The sequence below is a fragment of the Clavelina lepadiformis genome, chromosome 5 (assembly GCF_947623445.1).
Source record: "Clavelina lepadiformis chromosome 5, kaClaLepa1.1, whole genome shotgun sequence".
Taxonomy (NCBI): Eukaryota; Metazoa; Chordata; class Ascidiacea; order Aplousobranchia; family Clavelinidae; genus Clavelina; species Clavelina lepadiformis.
In genome coordinates this window covers 18,622,299-18,641,875 of record NC_135244.1, presented here as the reverse complement: position 1 = coordinate 18,641,875, position 19,577 = coordinate 18,622,299, and the positions used below count along the sequence as shown (strand labels likewise).

General features: G+C 36.1%; 2 protein-coding genes across 3 annotated transcripts; both read left to right on the top strand.

Annotated features, from left to right (window-relative positions):
- Positions 1–706: 706 nt before the first annotated feature.
- On the top strand, positions 707–6,432 carry LOC143460195 (sideroflexin-1-like). 2 transcript variants are annotated; one of them, XM_076957618.1, is made up of 12 exons: positions 707–729; positions 2,621–2,713; positions 3,294–3,366; positions 3,499–3,672; positions 3,918–4,016; positions 4,107–4,182; positions 4,338–4,423; positions 4,551–4,678; positions 5,014–5,063; positions 5,485–5,534; positions 5,713–5,760; positions 5,847–6,432. In XM_076957618.1, the coding sequence occupies exons 2-12, from the start codon at positions 2,647–2,649 to the stop codon at positions 5,941–5,943; spliced, it is 948 nt and encodes a 315-aa protein (XP_076813733.1). In that variant the 5' UTR covers positions 707–729; positions 2,621–2,646; the 3' UTR covers positions 5,944–6,432. The 2 variants fall into 2 exon arrangements, with proteins under 2 accessions (XP_076813733.1, XP_076813732.1); XM_076957617.1 differs by lacking the exon at positions 707–729 and adding an exon at positions 2,045–2,274.
- A 3,857-nt stretch (positions 6,433–10,289) lies between these two features.
- LOC143460192 (cytochrome P450 26A1-like) lies at positions 10,290–17,620 on the top strand. Its single transcript, XM_076957612.1, has 7 exons — positions 10,290–11,099; positions 13,668–13,791; positions 14,352–14,533; positions 15,570–15,761; positions 15,871–16,140; positions 16,397–16,579; positions 16,798–17,620. The coding sequence occupies exons 1-7, from the start codon at positions 10,617–10,619 to the stop codon at positions 17,242–17,244; spliced, it is 1,881 nt and encodes a 626-aa protein (XP_076813727.1). The 5' UTR covers positions 10,290–10,616; the 3' UTR covers positions 17,245–17,620.
- Positions 17,621–19,577: the final 1,957 nt, after the last annotated feature.

The window sequence follows — 19,577 nt, the reverse complement described above, 5'->3', positions numbered from 1 at the left end:
GGCAAAATGCCACTCATCCTAAGCTTTTCAATTGATACATACAACGAGTACCATGAGCCAAAACAGTAGAAACCATTTTATTATTCAGAAGTTTAGTGGTTGTTTAGTTTAGTTTTATTAATCACAAGTCGATACTACAGCCATACAAAAATTTTTATTGATTTTGTTTAAAAACCGTTAACAAATTTTCAAATATGGCCAAAACTATTTTCGTATTGTTTTTAATAACACCCGTTATTGTGACGCTTCAGTTCTAGAACGGTGAACGAATTAATAGATTCAAGCATTGTTATTCGTCGCGGGTTTCGACGCCTAGGGCTACTGAGTTATGTACGTTTGTGCAGAGCATATTTGCACAAGTATAGAATAGCGAAAACATGGAGGCCCTGGTACATAACTTCGTTCATTAAACATTACATTCGTTTTAGCCGTAGATGTACTATGTACAATTTATTCATTTATTTAATATTTTTTTCTTCTTCAATGTGGGGAGACGAAAAACTTGTGCTGACGCAGGTGGTAGCAAACATATTAGTAGTTGACAATAATTTCAACAAATTTGACGGGCAAATGTGGCCAGGTCCCGATTGCAAAAACGTGCATTACGGACCAATAGGAGAATGCAAAAAAGTTATTAGCGTCATCACGGCCACCAAACCCAAATAAACTACCGGTATCTATTCTTTTAGCACACCTTCCGCAGTGGCCAATCCACGCACAGTATTTGAGGTCAGTGACCCTCAGGGAAGCTATGACTTTGCTATCATATCATTATACAGTATATACCAAGGATAGGCCTAGCTTTTAACAGCAGTGTTGAGCAGTCGGGACTTTGAAAGTCTTGTCGGTAACGGTAACGGTACCGGTACTTGGCAAAAATTTTACCGATGGTACTGGTATTCGGTACCGGTATTTTTTGTACAGCGGATCGTGTTGCAAGTGCAATTTTTGCCGATATTATTATCCCGATAAAGGTTATTTCTTGTCAAAAAATATGTCAACTCATTCTTTGTGACTTTATTAGACATTTTTAGATTAAAAAAGAACAAAATTTTCTACGATTGGCACTAATTTTTAATTAAAATGAACAAAACATACTTCTCAAAACCTTAAAGTAATCATTTTAAAAGTACCGAGTACCCGGACCGACTTATATTTCTGGTAAGAAGTATAATTTACTACTTTAAGAAGAAGTACCGGTGATACAGTAATTCGGTACTAGGCCTAAAGTACACGGTATAGCAGGTATGGTTTGCCGGTACTCAATTCTACTCAAGTACAGTAGCTAATAGCCTATATACACATTTCGAAATCAGGGCTAAAAGCAAGCCAATGCCTTAGATTATCAAATGCATGTGCTTTAATCACGAAAGGGTCAAATTATAAAAGTTTTTTTTAACTCGGTCTGTAGGTTAGAACAGGGCTTCTGGAGAATATTAACTGTAAAAAAGTCTATTTAGATTGTTTAGTTTTGTTGCACTTAATATGCGCTTTACCTGAATTTGTATATAACTTAACCTGTTTACTGGCGCTACAAATCATACGGTAGTCATCATGGTAATCATCATACATAGTTTCAAACTTGCATTGAGCTGTAATTCAAGAGAGAAAAAAGTTATTTATGACCTTGTTTGGTAGTTTCTGATGAGAAGACGCAAATTTTGGCCTGATTGCATGCACTGAAGCCGCAATTCATTTTTTTATTATTATAAATTGATGTTGAAACAACCAGCTTTTCTTTCTTTATATATTATTAATCGGCGTTTAGCTGTTAAGATAAAGAATTCCCTGTACATGTCGATGAACTCAGGCATGCAGCTGCCACTCTTTCCACTATTGGTTATTACGTCATAATTGGAGGTTGAGGTAGCCAGTGTACAGAAGCATACCTAATGTACCAATTGCGTCAAAAATTCTGTAGTTTAGCCTATTTTAACATTAAATTTTGATATAATTTTGTGGTTTTTTTTTGTAGACTAGTATACTCAATTCTTCTAACCCAAATTGGAGAGTTTGCTATGTGCACGGAGGTAAAAATTAATTGCTCATTTAATGGCTAATTGTTTCATCTTGCTGCACAAGGAATTTTTCACCCAAAACAGCAAATCTTGCTTCTAACCATATGTAAACTTCAAGTCTCGTTATATCGACGAAACATTTTTAGTTTTATTGCATCAAACTCAGCCAGCCACCCATCCACTAAATTTTAAACCCAATTTCAAATTTCAATGTCCAGCACAAAAATTTTGATACTGTATGTCACGAAAGAAACAAGTAAGACAACCCTTTTTTGCCATTTGTTTATTCATTCCTCCTCTATGATTATGTTCATTTAATTTTTGCGGAGCAAGCTTGTGTAACCATTTCTTTTTTTAACCACTTATCTCTGCTTTGGTTAGATTTTAGCAGTGAAACCAGTGTGCAAAAGCATCTTTGCTATGGTAAAATGCATTGTTGTTAAAGCTGTGCATAAATAGTAGCTTAACACCCTCGGTTCCTTTTGTCATGTAGAAGAAAGTCTTGGATTTATGTACGGTTTCGCTAGCAAATGAAAACTAACAACTTAAACTAAACATTCATAATCCCAACACAATACGATGTTTTTCATGTGTAATAACAGGTGTTAAATTTTCTAAAATTAAAATCATGGATCTTACTCAGCCACGATGGAGTCAAGATACATATGCGGGACGTGCAAAACACTTTTTCACAGGTTTGTTTACAACATAAGATATATATACTTATCAGGTTCAGTCACCCTATATAACCTATGCACGTAAAATCCTGTATGATATAATTTAGCCAGACCGGAAACTTTGCAAAATGAGCAGCTGAATATTTTTCAAATATATACACAGCTATCGAATGATAAATCAAAAATTCCACAAGATAAAATACAGTATATTTCATTCTCAAAATAAGAAATTCTCAGTTTGCCTGCTTTACATAGCACACTTACCAGTCTGGTGTTACCAGACCAGTAAGTAAGATTGTTTCATGCTTACCTACAGCTAACAAAAATGAAATATTGCCTGTTATGCAAATATTTGGATCACTATACATCCAATTATTGAGTTGATGTCTATACTCTCTCGTAAAAGAATAGTCTAGATTTATAACATTGTTCAAAGTTCAAACGTTTTTTTGTAAACTTGAAATTATAAATACTTGTAAATTATTACCGGTGTTGAAATGAGTAGAATCTTGATAGTTTGAAGAAATTTGTTCAATTTTTAGGTTTTATTAAACATTGCCTTTTCTTGTCACTGCTACTTTATGTATTCCTTTAACAGTAACAAACCCACTCAATGTTTTGCTATCAAAGAAAGACCTGGAAGACGCTCGTTCTCTGTACATGAGGGCAAGGTATTCTATGTTATTGGCAGTACTTATAAGATTTTCATGTGCTTCTTATTTTATATGCCAGACCTATAACATCAACCATTATGTTAATTATCCTGCATCATCACTAACTTGATGCCTATACGTAATTAAAAGAAACAAAGAGAAACTTCCAGAAGGTGTTAACGAGGATGATTTATGGCAAGCAAAATATCGCTACGAAAGTGCATATCATCCTGACACTAAAGAGAAGATGTTTATTTTGGGTCGTATGTCTGCTCAAGTTCCAATGAATATGACCATTACAGGGTGCATGTTGACATTTTACAGGTAAGAAAGGGATGAAGTATGAGTGATTCATGTAAGCAAATGATTGATTGATTATATATAAGTTGTATATAGTGAGTAGTGACTTAGGTCTACATTGTTAATTTACAATAATAACAAAAGTCATTGATCCTGAAATTGGTTTGTCTAAATTTTCGCTGTAACTTTTGATTAGTTATTTTTTAGTATTTTTAGTTATTTTATTAGTTAGTTTAACACCTTTTATCTATAAATTGTGTTTTTTGTAGGACTGCTCCTGCCGTCATATTTTGGCAGTGGATCAACCAGTCATTTAATGCCATTGTTAATTACACAAACAGAAGTGGAGATGCTCCTATTTCAACCCAGTAAGGAAGGAGTTAAGAAATTAACATGTTTACCAAGTAAATTTGGTATTAAAATTATTACCTCACTACTTATACTCCTGTACATTTCAGGCGCCTATTAACATCATATGTTTGTGCTACAACAGGTGCAGTTGGCACCGCCCTTACGTTAAATAACTTAACCAAGGTAAGAATTTGAATATTAACATTATGATATATTCTGTTATATTTATAAACATAGTTTCCATGTACATTTATTTTAAGTGAAATGTAAACCTTTGATGTGCAGTGACCTAAATTATTTTGGCACAGATGTTAAGGTGATAAATTGCCTATTTTCAGAAACTTCCTTCCTTAGTGGGCAGATATGTCCCATTTGCCGCAGTAGCTGCTGCCAACTGTATCAACATACCACTTATGAGAAGCAGGTTTGACTGATATTCCACAATGGCAACTTCGGAGTTGCATTAAAGATGAATTACCCAAAATATAGCATTCGTTGTACAGTGTTACACATCCAGTACCATTACACATGTTCATTTTGGTTGTAACCAGGGAATTAACGAGTGGAATTCCTGTCCTATCTGACTCCGGGGAGAGGGTAGGGGAGTCAAAGAATGCAGCAAAGAAGGCGATCATCCAGGTTACATTTTCTCGAATAGGAATGGCACTTCCTGGCATGGGTAAAATTAGTGTTTATTGAATATTTTTAATTTAGCAAACAGCAAAGAATTGGCGTGATCTTGTGGAATAATGTGACGGACAACAGTTTTAGCATATCCAGTATTTTGCTTAAATTTTCAACTTTATAGTATACATAATACATATATATTGTAGAATCCTATATGTATAGAAAGATATAGGTATTCATATTTTTATGTATGTCATATTAATTAATGTTTTGTATAATACATATGTATCTTCACGCCTATTGAAAGAACATTTAGATAAGCAAAATTTTCTTAATTTTGCAGCTTCATGCATACTGATTTTTTCATAACTTGTGTTAAAATTTTAGCAATTCCACCTCTGGTGATGAATCGTTTAGCCAAGGGTAACTTTTTAAAGGTAAGTGTAAAGCACGCACTGTTGCATGCATTATCATGTACTCTTCATTGTATGAAAATAATTATCTTCAGATTGAGATAAGTCTTTGCCTGTCATAAACTGGATAATGTTCGCTCTCCACTGGAACACCAGATACTGAGGTCTACATTTTGTGCCTTGTAAAATTTGCTAATACAGAAACATTGTATTTTCATATTGTTGTAATGTAAAGGAAGTCCTATCTGAGGCATTGTGTAACAAATGACTCATGTATACCGTTATAACAGGTTGCAAGCTTTCATTTTACTTTAGACCAACCTTGTAAATATGTCTTTATATAGATATCCTTTACTCTAATCAATCATCAGTTTATTTTTCCCAATTTTGTTCGTACAAACACTACTGAAACTTCTGTGCCATACACTAGTACGTTTAATTACAGAGATATCCGTGGATGAATGCCCCTATTCAGGTTGGAATTGTCGGATTTTGGTAAGAAACGTTTTGACATCTACATTTTGTCACTTGGTGCCCTGATACGGTTGTCTTTTCCATTTATCATTTTTACCTCAGTGAACAGCAGTCAGCACTTCAAAGTGTTAATCTTGTTAAGGATGTGCGATGACTTTTAGTCCATCGTGTAAAATTTAATTAAAAATTTCTGTTCTAGTCTGGCTTTCGCAACTCCTCTTTGCTGTGCTCTCTTTCCTCAAATGAGGTAAGGAAACACTCCCACTTCTGATATTAATCATAGTTAATCCCACAGCCAGGCGTTTGAGTAAAAATCGACTTTGTATTTCACAGCTCAATCGCGGTGTCAAAACTCGAACCAGAATTGCAAAAGAAAATAGAAGAGAATGGACTAAACGTGGACACGGTTTATTTCAACAAGGGTTTATAGACTGCACGTGGCCTGCGTCCGATTTCGATTTCTTTCATGTTCTGTTCAAACTGCTGAGTATGTCTGACTGTGGTAGGCCCCTTTTACCACACCGCTCTTTTACACAAATGCCTTTTACCTTACTCAGCTTTTTCAGACCCTATTAATGTTTTATTCTTCTTAATTATTACATAATCACAAAATGACTCTTTCATATTATTGCTAGGAAAGTGTTTTTATCGTTATTAAAACTTTTAGGCAATTTCCGAATTTGGTTTAGGTATCTTTTTCGGTTAATATTTGCTACGTCTTACATCAGCGTTGCCTCAGTAAGTGTTTAATTCCTATTGGATGTATTTCCCGCCAGGGGTCGTGGTGGCGGAATTAACGTTGGATCGGAATGCATTGAACGTTGGTGGAAACGAACCAACCATCGTGTTTAGTGGTCTAGTATTTTACCATGTCTTTTTCAATGCATTTGACACCAAATAAAATCTCAAGTCTCTCAGATCGTCAGCTTTCATCCTTACTTGACTCTTGGCGAAAATAGTTTGCTGACGCCTAGCATGGACGTACCAAAGTGTAAAGGTGGCTGTGCATATAATACGATTATGCGTGAAGACATATGAATGGAACAAAGTAGTATATTTCTTTACACCAGGGCCGCTATCGCAGTACAATCTTCTAAGTCCAACTCCATTTTTGCGTTCATAGAGGCTATAGTATTTTTCGGCACCTAATAAAATAGTTTGCTTAAAGAGGGTTACCTGTGGTGTAGCCTAATTCATTACAATTAGATCTACTATCAGAAGTAGGGTTCAAAATCATATTGCATATTAGGTTAGCGCTTCCGTTGACGTGAGTAAAGCTTACGAGTTTTTACGTTTTTCCCCTATCTAACTTAATATAACGTTCGGTGTTGTTCGCTAACCTGTAAGTAACAAAGTGTATTCGTGTGGAAATTGGCTGAACTCAGCAAATGCTGTGACTAAACATGAGAGACTCTATTATGTGTTTTTGGAACCATTGCCGGAAGGCGTTTTTGGAACGATTTTCTGTGAACCAGATAAATTCATGCATTATGACGTCACTATCGCTATGTAAAGGTATGATACGGATAATAGTTTAGCGATAAGGCAATGATGTGACTTGAATAATAATAATCTGTTGTTTAATCTTAATCAGTAGTTTAATAAGACGATATAAACTTGACGCATTTGTGATTTGGACACTTCCTGCCTCAGCTATGTATAAAAAGTATACAATCCCAGGACAAAATTAGTGACCAGGTCAAATTAAATAAATGACCTAGATCCCATAAAAAATCTTGGCAAGTTGGGACAATTTAATTTACTTGAAGACGTTTGGTAAGCTTAATTAGAAGCAATGTAGCCCACACATTTATTTTTTGACAAACTTTTTTGTATTCCTAAATTTTTACCTATCCTATAGTTCAGGGGTTCCCAACCTTTTTATGTTCTCGTACCACTTAGCCACCACGGATTGTCAACACGTACCACTATTTTCAAAACAACTAATTTGATCCAATATTCGCACAGCAGCATTGTATTAATAACAATGACAGCCGGGAGCAAGATCGACAAAAGTAGCTTACTGAGTGCAGAGAATTTAGTACGGAAAGAAATAAAAGTGTTGTTCGCATATTTTAGCAACTCAAAATTAAATTGTAATACTACTATACTGTATATCGCACGCAACGGAGAGCTGCTCGCGTGCCACCGGTTGGGAACCCCTGCTATAGTTGCTTGTTGCATATTGTAGAATATTTTTCTATGGTCCATACGTAATAAAACGTTATATGCTACTGTACAGCATTACTAAAAGCTTTTGCCGGTCGGTTGCTAATTCCTGGTAACCAGAGCATGGCGCCTAACCAGTAACAAATGTCGCCCCCCTTCGAATTTTCGCCTCGGGAAGCACCGCGCAGTCTGGGCCGAGCTTTATCAAAATCGCAAAAACTTTACCAAGTTTTTGTAAAATTGGTTTGCATTTCGTATATTTCAGTATACCGCATATTATTTTATCTCATAATAAAAATTATCGGCACTTTTAATACAACTATATCCTCATCGAAAAGATCAATGAAATAAATGAATATTGAAAGCAATTTTGTTGTTTTAAGTAAATGGAAGGTGTAAATATGCCGCTGTACATAATTAATCTTATTTTAACACCACCCATGTCAGAGTCACAAAGTCCGACTGGCCTTTTGTTGTAAAGCACGTTGTCAGCTGATCTTTGTGACATCATCCTTTTCCAATTGTTTTGGTGAACTGTGGCAAACTTTCTTAAAATTAAAAACAAGAAATGCATCCACCACAAAACGCTAAGCATAAAGCTCGATCACAGTAGCTCAAGGACTAAGGAAGCATCGCAAGGCTATAAGTATAAAGTCGTGCAAGGACTTTCCTCAGTCGAAAGATAAATAAATATTTTGTCATCATTATATATGTTTTTGTTCAGGGCTATCAAAACAAATTGCCCTTGAAATATCATGTAGCCTACAAAGAAAGTATTTTTCTTTATATTTGCGATACATCTATTTTCGTTATTGGCCCTTCTTCCAATTTGTTAACTTGAGCTTCTCACGTTTTGCAGTTATGTAACTGTACATTTCCACTTACTTGCTTTCATAAGCGACTTTTTCTGCATAGGTGAACCACAAAAAAAAAATTTTTGCGAAATGCCTATAAGCTTCCTAGTAACAAGAACATTCTGTTTTTCAGTTACATAACCACAAAAATTCTTCTCCACTCGACCGTTTGAAAATGAAACGACCACGTGACCAGCATGTTATGTAACTTTTCGGCTAAGGGTAGAAACTTTCCGCCTTTTTGGTCGCCAGTTGCAATGCGCCGGTATTTTTATTGGGTTTAAACACCTGCACTAATATTTATTTTGAAAGCTTTTTTAATCGGCTACGCATAACATACCAGTAAAATGTTGGAACACATATGTACCATAAAGCAACTCTCATATCGTTCCAATAGGTAATATCAATACTAGTCAAGGTGCGAAAAGAAGTTTAACTTGTGCGGAGACTTTTCAGAATGGGCGAGTATATATTCTTTTAGAAAATCGTCACTTGACTTACCGGCGAGCGAAACAACACGTTTCAGGAATATGCAATCCATCATTCCCATTCCTAAGGTTTTCTCACGTGTCTGTTTACTTAGTATCACCTCCTCGTCGAGCAAAAAACGTGATCATCGCCCTATATTGGATCTGCTGTGGAAGTTTATTTCTGCTAGAGGTGAAATTTCTTCTAACTTTAGTACGGTAACAAACAAAAGACTCTGCTCTACACGTGATCCATGTTGGATTAAACCCCGCCGCTAATTGTATTGCGGCCATGGATTTCCGAATTGCGAAAGCTATTTGTTTCATACAGATTAGGTTACACGTAGCGTAGGCTACTTATTGGGCACAGTGTTGTTTGTCTGCCTGAAACAAAAAAGGCATGTCTGACATGTAGACATTTAAACCGTCGCTCAGAAATTAACATTTTTCATTTGCAAAAGTGCATAAAGTTTGAATAGATTTCAAGCGGTGGAAAGGGCTGGTCACCGAACACCGGAGACAGTCTCAGCTGTCGCCAGTTAATTATGCGTCATCGGTAAGACCTGGCAAATTTGACTAAGGTCAAAGAGATACAAGAAAAGGAAGTTTAGTAGAGAAAGCCCCAAAAACGTCAGCGTCCACCTACTTCAAAGATAAGACTTATATCCGAGTGCTAGATTTGTGATAACAAGACGTAGCGTGAGTAAATTGTATAGAATGGTGTTTTGAGCAGATTTAGGGCCGAATTGTCATTTTGGTTCATGCACAAAATCAACACCAAGACGTCATTGACCGTAAGGGCCGTGAAATTGTTGATAGAGTTTTTAATAATTTTGTGTAAGCCCAAAACAAGTTCAATTCTTTCATTCATCAACTAGTTAGATGATAAACTGGTTTCTTTACTCGCCAGACATTTGGATTTAGCGATATGTGCAAAGTTGGTAAACTCAAGTCGATCCCCTCGATCGTCTTCGATCCCCACCAATATTAATTTACTACTCGAGTAGTAATACCAATCAAATATTATTTACTAATCGTACTTTCACGTATCAAACTCATTTTAATTTGGCAGATCCTTAGTTTTTATTGAACAGTAGATGTTTATCGACAAAAGTTGAAAATTTACAGCGTTAAGCCATATATTTATTTTAATAACGAATTTATTTCATAATCTTATTTAATTTTGTGACTTTGGTAAACTTGTTTGTTCTTGAGACACTTTTCACAACTCTGTTCGAAGCTGTTTGCTTCAAACAGCGTCATGACTAATCGTTTTTAAATTGGTATGCATCTATTTTGGTAACAGGGGATAGCTGATAACGTAACTCGTTTTATCTAACAAGGTGAACATATTATGTCAACTTGAACAAAGAACTCAAAAGAGGGTGCGTACCTTGAAAATTATGAGTTTGACATTGTGTCAAGCAAGCTGTTTAAGGATACAAGAAACGCGACGTAAAGCCCAATTTTCTGTGACTAATCGTCGTGATGAAAAAGGCAGTTGAAGAGTAAAATACAAAAAACTTTTTTCCGAGACCGAAAAGGGCGTATTAAAAGTGTGCTTCAGCACTTTTCCCCGCTTAAGTTGACTAGCTTTTAACAGAACCTTTAAGATGGATTCGATTTTTTCCGATTTCAATAACTCGACAACTACCCACCCTGGACAGGATGAATTGAAGGGTAATATTCCAATGCTGTTTGAGATGTATGGGAAGCAATTCTTCTTCCAGCTGTTGCAGAACGGTGCATTCAATCAATCCCGGCAAGAGAAGGAAATGTTTTCCAACGGCATGCTTCTGGATGTAGAGGACTCTTTACATGTCACTCTAGCTCCACAAGAGACTTTAGTTGCAGGCGAGGATTTAAGGGCAGGAAGTTTTCCTCCACTGGACTTTTTGTATTGGCAGTCTCTCGGTCTGTTCGTCTCCGTTTTTATCATAAGATATCTTGCCGTGCCCTGTGCCTTGCTCTACCTTGTATGTTGCTTATGGGAAATTTATTGTGTTGGTCTCCGTGATCGTACCTGTCTTCTCCCGCTACCCGGAGGGAAAATGGGACTTCCCCTCGTGGGAGAGATGTTTCATCTTTTCATTTTCGTGAGTATCTCTGTGGAAAAGTAGAAATAGATGTTACTATGAAGCTTTTTTTAAGGCTATGACTGTTGTGACGTTACTTTTCTTTTTCTTGTTTGTCAATAAGGTTTCTATGTCTTCGCCGAATTTTGCAGCTTACTTGCCTATTTTTGCTAACGGGTTCTATTAATGAGTGCTCGGTAAAAAAATTGGGAAAACTTTCAATTTTCTAAACTTCAGCGTATCATACCATATCGGATGATCTCAAAGTCTTTATCAGTTAAAATTTATTTTTAAAACGAACGAATTATGTATAGCTATATGTTGACAACCCAATCGTGTAGTTTATATTAAATCTCTAAAGATTTTCTAAACAAATCAGTAATAGAAAATTGGGCTTGATATTTGTAAATTTTGTTTACTTCTTAAACATTTCACATTGCTTGGTACGTGAATAAGAAACTGGATTCTCTCGCCTAAAGGTAAATTAAAGTTGATTTTAGGAAAGTACAACTCACAAGTGGCAATATGTTGGCATTTTTAAATCGTAACGATACGCATAAAATTTTTATAAAACAGTGAAATATTTACTTCTGCTTATCGCAAAGCCTTGCTTTTTCACGAACCAACTTTCGCCTTGCTTGAAACAAAACCATTCCTTTTACCCATCCTAGCTGATTTGGAGCTCGTATTTCAAAGCTTGGGTAATCGCTTGGAGAAAATCAAGACAAACATATCGGGTTATCCCCTAGGGCAGTTTTTGAGATGGTGTGGACTTGTTTCAGTGACAAGATGATGGATAAGCTAAGGCTATTCGACGGTTCGCTGTAGCAGGCATCGTTTTTTCAACATTTTTACTTTGATTTGGAGCACTAGCAAAATATTTCTTTCGCTTCGACTCAATAGTGCTCCAGTTTGAGTGGCTTGGATAAGGTGATTGATGACTTCCCCATTAAAACTAACAGTAGTTGAATCCCTTTGAAACAACCAGTCTATATTGGCATAAGGGCAAAACTAAACAACCCTAATTCCCGATTTAATCGATCCCAGCCAACCGGACCCTGTCAATATTTGCATTAGATAATCTACGTCTCACGGTAGTCCAATCTACGTGGGAGTTAACTTAAGAAGACAGATTCTTTAACTTTCCAAGAATTGTAAACGTTATATACTCAGCTTGATGTAACTTGTGATTAATGCCGTGAACGACTCCGACGTGCTGGCATGTAAAATGTCTTGGCACAAAGGAACTAACCGTAGGTACATGTTATTCTTTCGCACTGATGAAACTGTGTTTATGGTGCAAATTGGTTTTTACTAAACAGACAATGATGTATTGAATTTTTTATTGATCGTGTTGATGACGCACGTAGTTTTGTTGTCAAATATTTTTCATGGTGTCTGTAGACGTTATTGACTTTTGTGAGGTATAAATTGGTAATATATAAAGATAATGCAGGTTACCTTGGCTTTAGCGTGTGGGCGACGGGTCTGTCTTTCAACGTTTTTACGCACGTCCACCCGTGCCATTTGACACACCTGTAGATGCTTATCTTTTTCCCACAACTTCTAAACAAACTTTAAACGCGTTGTGACAGCTTTTACCGCCTTGGTGTTTTGAACACATTCATGCAACACATTTTAAATGTACCTAAGAAACTTTGTGATACGCATCGCATAGGAATAAACACGGTATATAGTTTAGTGAACAGTAACTTTTTACGATGACAAAATTGGCAAGGCGTCATCATCTGAAAAATATTCTTGATTTTTTTGTACATCCTCCATTGCTCGAAATAAAAACGTTAACGCTTGATATGTCTGTTTAAGGAAATGCGTTTATAAATCGGCTTTGCCACCAAACGTTTTGTTAATATGTTTTCTATTGTAGCAGGTAGACATGGCCAAACCTAATTAATCACTGCATCCAACTGATGTTTTGTGGCTTTTTAGAGTGAAAATCTTACTTGAGGAATTATTAGTTTTTCAATTACTCACGGCTTAAAGGTTTCTTAGCTAATCTTTTTTTAATACATTCCACAGCCTATAAAGCTAAAAAGCTGTCACTTTGTGTTTAATTAATTAAACTTTTTTGCCGTGGGTTCAATTTTAATTCCACTTGTCAATATTTGCGGATACACGCCTTCTGGCTTTTACCGCCGTGCTGGCCACAAATTGGTTTAATCTGGATAAAATCACAAAATCGGTTTCATTTCGCTGACGGTGACGCAATTTAAGCTTGCAAGTTGCAACGCCTCAAACAAAACCACTTGAAGAAAAGATCTTTCATCCAAAAATTATGTTTGGGTTTTCAGTTATATGTAAAAGTTGTGCGTGCTGGTCTAAAATCCTGCGGTCGAGCTGGATTGTTGGAAACAACTGACAAACATAAAGTTAGAGGTTTGATAGAATGTTCGAACGATTACAGAAGTCATTTGTACAACCGACGTCATTAAAACCGACATTTTCGTGTCAAATTTTTGTAACGTTAGCTTGCCATGTTAGCGAATGCCATCATCGGTTTATTAAACTAATAAATACGTTTTGCCGTATTGTAAATGTTTATACGAAATGTATAATTTTTGGTTTTAGGGAGCAAATTACCAAAGACAGAGACGAAAGAAATATGGAAATATTTATAGGACGCACATGTTTGGGAGTCCTACCGTCGTTGCTATTGGAGACGAACACGTCAAACGTTTGTTGCTGGGTGAAGGTATGAAAAGTAAAACTTTTTTGAAATATATTGGAATAAAGCACTCACAGATCAGTTGTTTTCAGAAAAGATAGACGCTCTGATATTTATAACTTGGACTTTATTTCAGTTTCGGTTTTGAACATGAATAAAAATTTAGCGGGTATTATATTTTACGGCATTATAACAAAGAATGTTTTATTGAAGAGCTGTAGCTTTATATTCGAGCGATCCTTTCAATACAACTGTCGCCTCCGCACATTTTTTCGAGAGTGGGCACGAACCAATCCATCAATTCTAATCAGTTTAATTTTGGCTTAAGTGCCTTTATCGGTTTATTTGTATTTGTGATTCAAGAAAATAGTTATAAAAGCCTATTGTGTGTGTTTAGACAGAAAGATAACTTTTCTTGTGTTTTCCATTTGCTTGCTGTACTTTTCAATCTTATCGCGGTAAATACAAAACGATTGTTAGCAATCAAGGAAATTGTTAATATTTGTTACACAATTTTGTTCTGTGGCAATTTCACCAATGAAAATTTAACAAAGTTAGAAACATTATAGACCACCATTGTTTTTCAGGTTCAGTTGTACGATGTCGATGGCCCAGCACAACTCGAAGGATTTTAGGTGAAGACGGGATTGTCAATGGAGACAAGGAGACTCATCACCGCATCAAGCGTCTTTCGTTGAAGTCTTTCTCTCCTAAATACATGGGCACATACGCCCCGATCGTTCAGACCGGGATAAAGGAACACCTTAAGGTTGGTTAGACCCAGGTTTAAAACTCAGTGCTTGAACTTTACTTTGTCTGTGCTATAGATAGGTATTAGATGTGTAGTTGGCTGAACTTTTTCTTCATCTTATATTTTTATTTAGCAGACGACGTTTTCTTTACTGAATTATCGTCTTATAGATTATAAGTGAAGAGAATTAAAAACTTTTATTAATTTTTCACCTGCAAAATTGTATTGTAGAAGGAAAAGGTTGTTATATGCTGTCGGCTAGCCTATATAGGCCTACGTGATGAGACGAACGTGTATAGATTAGGGCAAAACAGAAGACTGTTTAAAAAGTTGAATTAATCCCATCCGATTTGACGTCGTTCCTATAAACATAGAAATCCTTTTCCAGTTAATTGTGATTACATCTAAAACATATGAGATGAGCTGTATAAGATAGAAATATGATAATCATGTGCTCAGGGTCGGAGTATAGTTGATTAATCCTCTTGATATGTATAAACAAACCCTATTAAGTTGAAATGAAACCCTTTGTCGTTATTTTAATTTAAATGTGATCAACGAAAACTTAACACGCACGAGCGTAAATTACATTCACTTGTCGAGGAAGGATTATGCAGTATTTTGTTCATGTAAAATCCTTCTTGACATGTTTTACCCTAAATTTCCGTGACATAGTTTACGCTAAATTTCGTGTTTTATCGCCGAAAAATCCCTTCGATATGTTCGGATCGATGTTAACACAAACATGAGGAAACATAAATAAGTATAAGTTATACACTTTATGGGAGTCTCAAACTTGCGTTTATTTCTGGTCTAAAAAAAACGCTTTTGATCTAAAAATGAAGGTATAACTGTACGTTCGTATAAAACATGAACTAGCAATGTAGCTTAGACCTATATGTAAATAACATACATTTCGTTACTTCAAAACAGATACGTCATTTTCCTAACGAAGTGTATGAGAAAGTAACCGTAGTTAGAGAGCATTTACGTGCATAGCAACTAAATCGGAAATCTGTCCTCAAACTTTTGACGGATCTGATCTTTTTACCAGGAGTGGCGTGATCAAAAAGAAATTCCTGTTTTGGAGTCTTGCAAGCAGATGGTCTCCAAGGTGATGATGACTGTACTACTGGGAATTGACCCGAATGACCCCGACATACAGCTCTACATCCGGGCAGCTGACGACATCATCAATAGCATTTTGAGCTTGCCCCTTGATCTTCCTGGCTTTACTTTTCGAAAGGTGAGTACTGAAAAAGAAAATCAAAAGGTCGTACAAGTATTGATCAGCATTTCCAGATTCAAGCTTTTCTTTTGAGACAATTAGGCTACGTTTTATCGTTTTGATTCAGGGGCTACGGGCTAGAAAATTTGTCTTTGACAAACTCGAATCCGAGCTTCGGTCGAAATTTGAAGCAACTGACGAAGAACTTTTTGACGAATCTAGTCAGGAATCTCCGAGTGTATTACTGAACGTCCTCAAGTTGGCTAGATTGGAAGGAGAAGAGAAATTAAAACTTAGAAATCTTCAAAATCTTGCACTTGAATTTATTTTTGCCGGGACACAAAGTTTGCAATGTGCATGTTCGTCTATGATGGTTCATCTTAGCCAGCGCCCAGAGGTATGCATCACTTGAATATTCACTATACCTATTTCATTTATATTTAACTTAATAAACAAAATAAAACAATATTGGTAGGACATATGAGTGGAATGCTTTGATTTGCTGGCATTTTCCATGTTAATATTTGCAAATATTTTTAATAATACAGCTTGTATTATTATTACAGTTACATTATTATATTACAATTATTTGTTAATAATACAGCTTGTAATAATGCACAGCAGACAGAATCAATGCTATTTCGTTTTTACAGGTAGTAGCTCGTCTAAGGACAGAAATCAAACAACATGGTTTATGGGAAACTCCAATGAATGAAGTTACTTATGAAGAGATTGAGTCCTTAAAATTTGCCGACTGCGTTGTCAAGGAAACTTTAAGAGTGACTCCAACTATCCCGGGGGCAGTTCGGGTCGCTACTAAGACCTTTGAACTGGGGGTATAGACTTTTTTTGAAGTTCGTTAAGTTTTAGCTCATCTTTTCGACGGGATCTAGCATATTTTGATAAAATTTATAACGATTTTTGCGCTGCTACATAATTATTTGGTCGTTTATCTTGACCAAAAAGTTCGCAGAACTTTCAGTATTTTTCATGCAATTCATATCAAATAAAAGGCCATTATCAATAAAAATAAGAAAATGTTTTCAATTTCTAGGGCTACCAGGTGCCACGCGGCTGGCAGGTGATGTACAGCATACGTCTAACGCACGAAGACACGGCTGGTCATGTCCTGCAAAACGGTCCCAAATGTGAGTTCGACCCAGATGTCTATTTTAATTGCAAAAAATGCGAAAATACAAACAACGTAAACCAACAAGCTGAAAACGGAAAGGGTTCGTCGTCGTCAAAAATACGTGAAGCATCGCATGTTTGTAGTAAATCCGCCGGCGCATTTAGCTTCATTCCGTTTGGAAAAGGATCCCGAATGTGCGCTGGAAAAAATTATGGCTTGCTCTTTCTTCGCGTTCTCGTATTTGAGCTTATCAGAACCGCTGATCTGAAATTGAAAGGTGGTTGCAATTTCATAGAAGTGCCGATGACAAAACCTGATAAATCGGTAAAAGTGGAAATCTTACCAATTGCAAAACAATGCAACGTTTGAGAGTTCACTTTAAACAAGCCTAAACGCAATTAAACTACTAGAAGTAATATCACCAAATATCAACATGGCCCTAGGCCAGGTCCAATATAATGATATTGCCAATGGGAGACAGCAAGTCGTTATAAACTATATTCACAAGTACGTAGCGATTAACCTCTACCTATATATTGTTATGTCATTTGCATCTGTATTTATCTTAGACAGGCTGTATAAGTGTTTCAGTTCTGTTAAATATGTCTGCGTTTGTTGCCAAAACGACGAGACCGTTGTTTTAATGTACAGTACTTATTTATTTGAGTTCGATCGCGATACATGTGGTGGTGTTATTCGTCCTGTTTGCGCAAATATGTATTAAAATTATAAATGCTTTATGGACTATCCGACCATAAGTTCCTTTACTATTTACACAAGCCTGGTGTTGACTCGAAACAACTTTCCCGAAATCGTACAAACACTTTTCTCGAAAATGGAAAATTCATTCTGCCCAGTTCTATTACTCAGGTTAACTTTAAGCAATCGACACTTAGATTTGTTGCTTTCTGTTGGAAAAAATTACCCCCTTGTGACATCATTAGAATGTACTACAATCATTAAAAGTGGACGCATGTAAGAATAGAGAAACATCAATGGTTTTTACGTCATCTTCTTCGAAATTTATTGCTTTTGATTTTTTAAACAAAATTGTGAAACTACAGTAACAACTACATGGAACACCTCTTCAAACATTATGGAAAGTTAAATGGAGCGGTATAAGACATAGGTTATAAAGTTACTGAAAGTTAAAGAATGCATATTTAACGAAGGTGTTTCGTTCCGGCTCGCCGAATAACTGTTACTCTTTTAGGAACCGTAAGTCGGTTGTTTTGCTCGCGAGCACCCCTTGTGTTATAGAAAAAAATCTTATCGAGAAAGGTAATATACTTAAGAAGTAAGCACGACCAATGTACCTTCAAAAAAAGCAGCAATAATAGGTTTTCTAGACCAATCAAAAGAATTCCGTGTCTGCTGTATGAACCTTTGCAACCTGAACCACTTTTCAACTAAATAACTATTCTAACTTGTTAGCGACATCCAGCGTTAACGTAGTTTCTGTTTCTGATTTACTTTACAATGATTTGAGGAATGAAAAAGCAATTAGGGATCAAAAGCTAGATAAGTTGCTACATTACGGAATCATTGAAGAGTTATGCCTAGAATCTCACCATATGCTAACAAAACAAAAGATGAACAAATGCAACAGATGAATGTTACCGCCAGATTTTAGACACATATCTTTTGAACCAAATGATTGCCCCAATCCCAACTCACATGCCCAGTCATGCATAACAAATATAAAAGACAAAAAAATTTCTAAATTCTTGATTTCTCACGTGCCGATATGCTGGTCGGTCCGATAGCCAGGTCAACTCGGTAGGGAAGCGGTTAGAGCGCTATAGACTTACGATAATGACACGTGTATGATGGACTTACCCTATACCGCTACCACATGTTACAGTTTTAATGCCCTTGGTCAAAACGTTGACGAACCACGCTTGCTCCTGCTCAGTGGTTAAAATACTAAAAAATAAGTCTATTGAAACGTGCACAAACGCTAGCTCGGTAACCGGAGCTCGATGAGGAATCTTTGCTAGGTCGCGGAAAGAATCAGTCCGAGGATAAAGATTATGATACCTTACCAGACGAGCAATTTGAACTAATCTAACTTGCTAGCAACATCCGACGTTAATATGGTTTCCGTTGCTGTTTCAACCTGGCTATTTTCATCATTTGGACATTTCTTAAACCGTATTTCCTATATATTCATACAAATTTGTAAGTTCTCTTTGTTAATACTTGCAATGAACTCATGCGTTCTTGTTTTTTTGAAGATAGGAAAGCAAACAAGACATGCTACCTTTTGTTATTATGTAAGTTGTATGAACGCTTTTTTGCGATAAAGATAATATTTATTCGCTCACTGCTACTGTATATACTTAGAGTAACTTGTGTAAGTCAAGATCATAATTGAAATTGTCGTTAACGTGCTTGAGATAAGTGCGTTGTGATATCTCAATTAAAATCAAATGAACTATAAGCAAAACCGTTCCACTTTAATATTTATGCGAAAGGGAACTGCTTATTAATTTTACCAACATTAGTTGTGATGAAATGGTCGCCTTTTTCTAAAATATCAGAATGATTGGTTTGGTCCACACTTTCTGTTTTGTCGGAGACAATATTTGAAACACTTGCAGCATTCTCCCAAAAAGCGTTGATGGAAGGATACATTCACTGGGGCAACTGACAGCAGCAGAGTTAATCGCATAATAATTTTAGCTTTTTTAAGTCTCTTT

Coding starts and splice junctions, on each gene's coding strand:
- LOC143460195 (XM_076957617.1), top strand. CDS start 2,229: ATGTCCAGCACAAAAATTTTGATACTGTATGTCACGAAAGAAACAA. Junction 3,367..3,498: donor TCTCTGTACATGAGGGCAAG/GTATTCTATGTT, acceptor CGTAATTAAAAG/AAACAAAGAGAAACTTCCAG. Junction 5,761..5,846: donor GCTCTCTTTCCTCAAATGAG/GTAAGGAAACAC, acceptor TGTATTTCACAG/CTCAATCGCGGTGTCAAAAC.
- LOC143460192 (XM_076957612.1), top strand. CDS start 10,617: ATGGATTCGATTTTTTCCGATTTCAATAACTCGACAACTACCCACCCT. Junction 14,534..15,569: donor GGATAAAGGAACACCTTAAG/GTTGGTTAGACC, acceptor TCTTTTTACCAG/GAGTGGCGTGATCAAAAAGA. Junction 16,580..16,797: donor CTAAGACCTTTGAACTGGGG/GTATAGACTTTT, acceptor TTCAATTTCTAG/GGCTACCAGGTGCCACGCGG.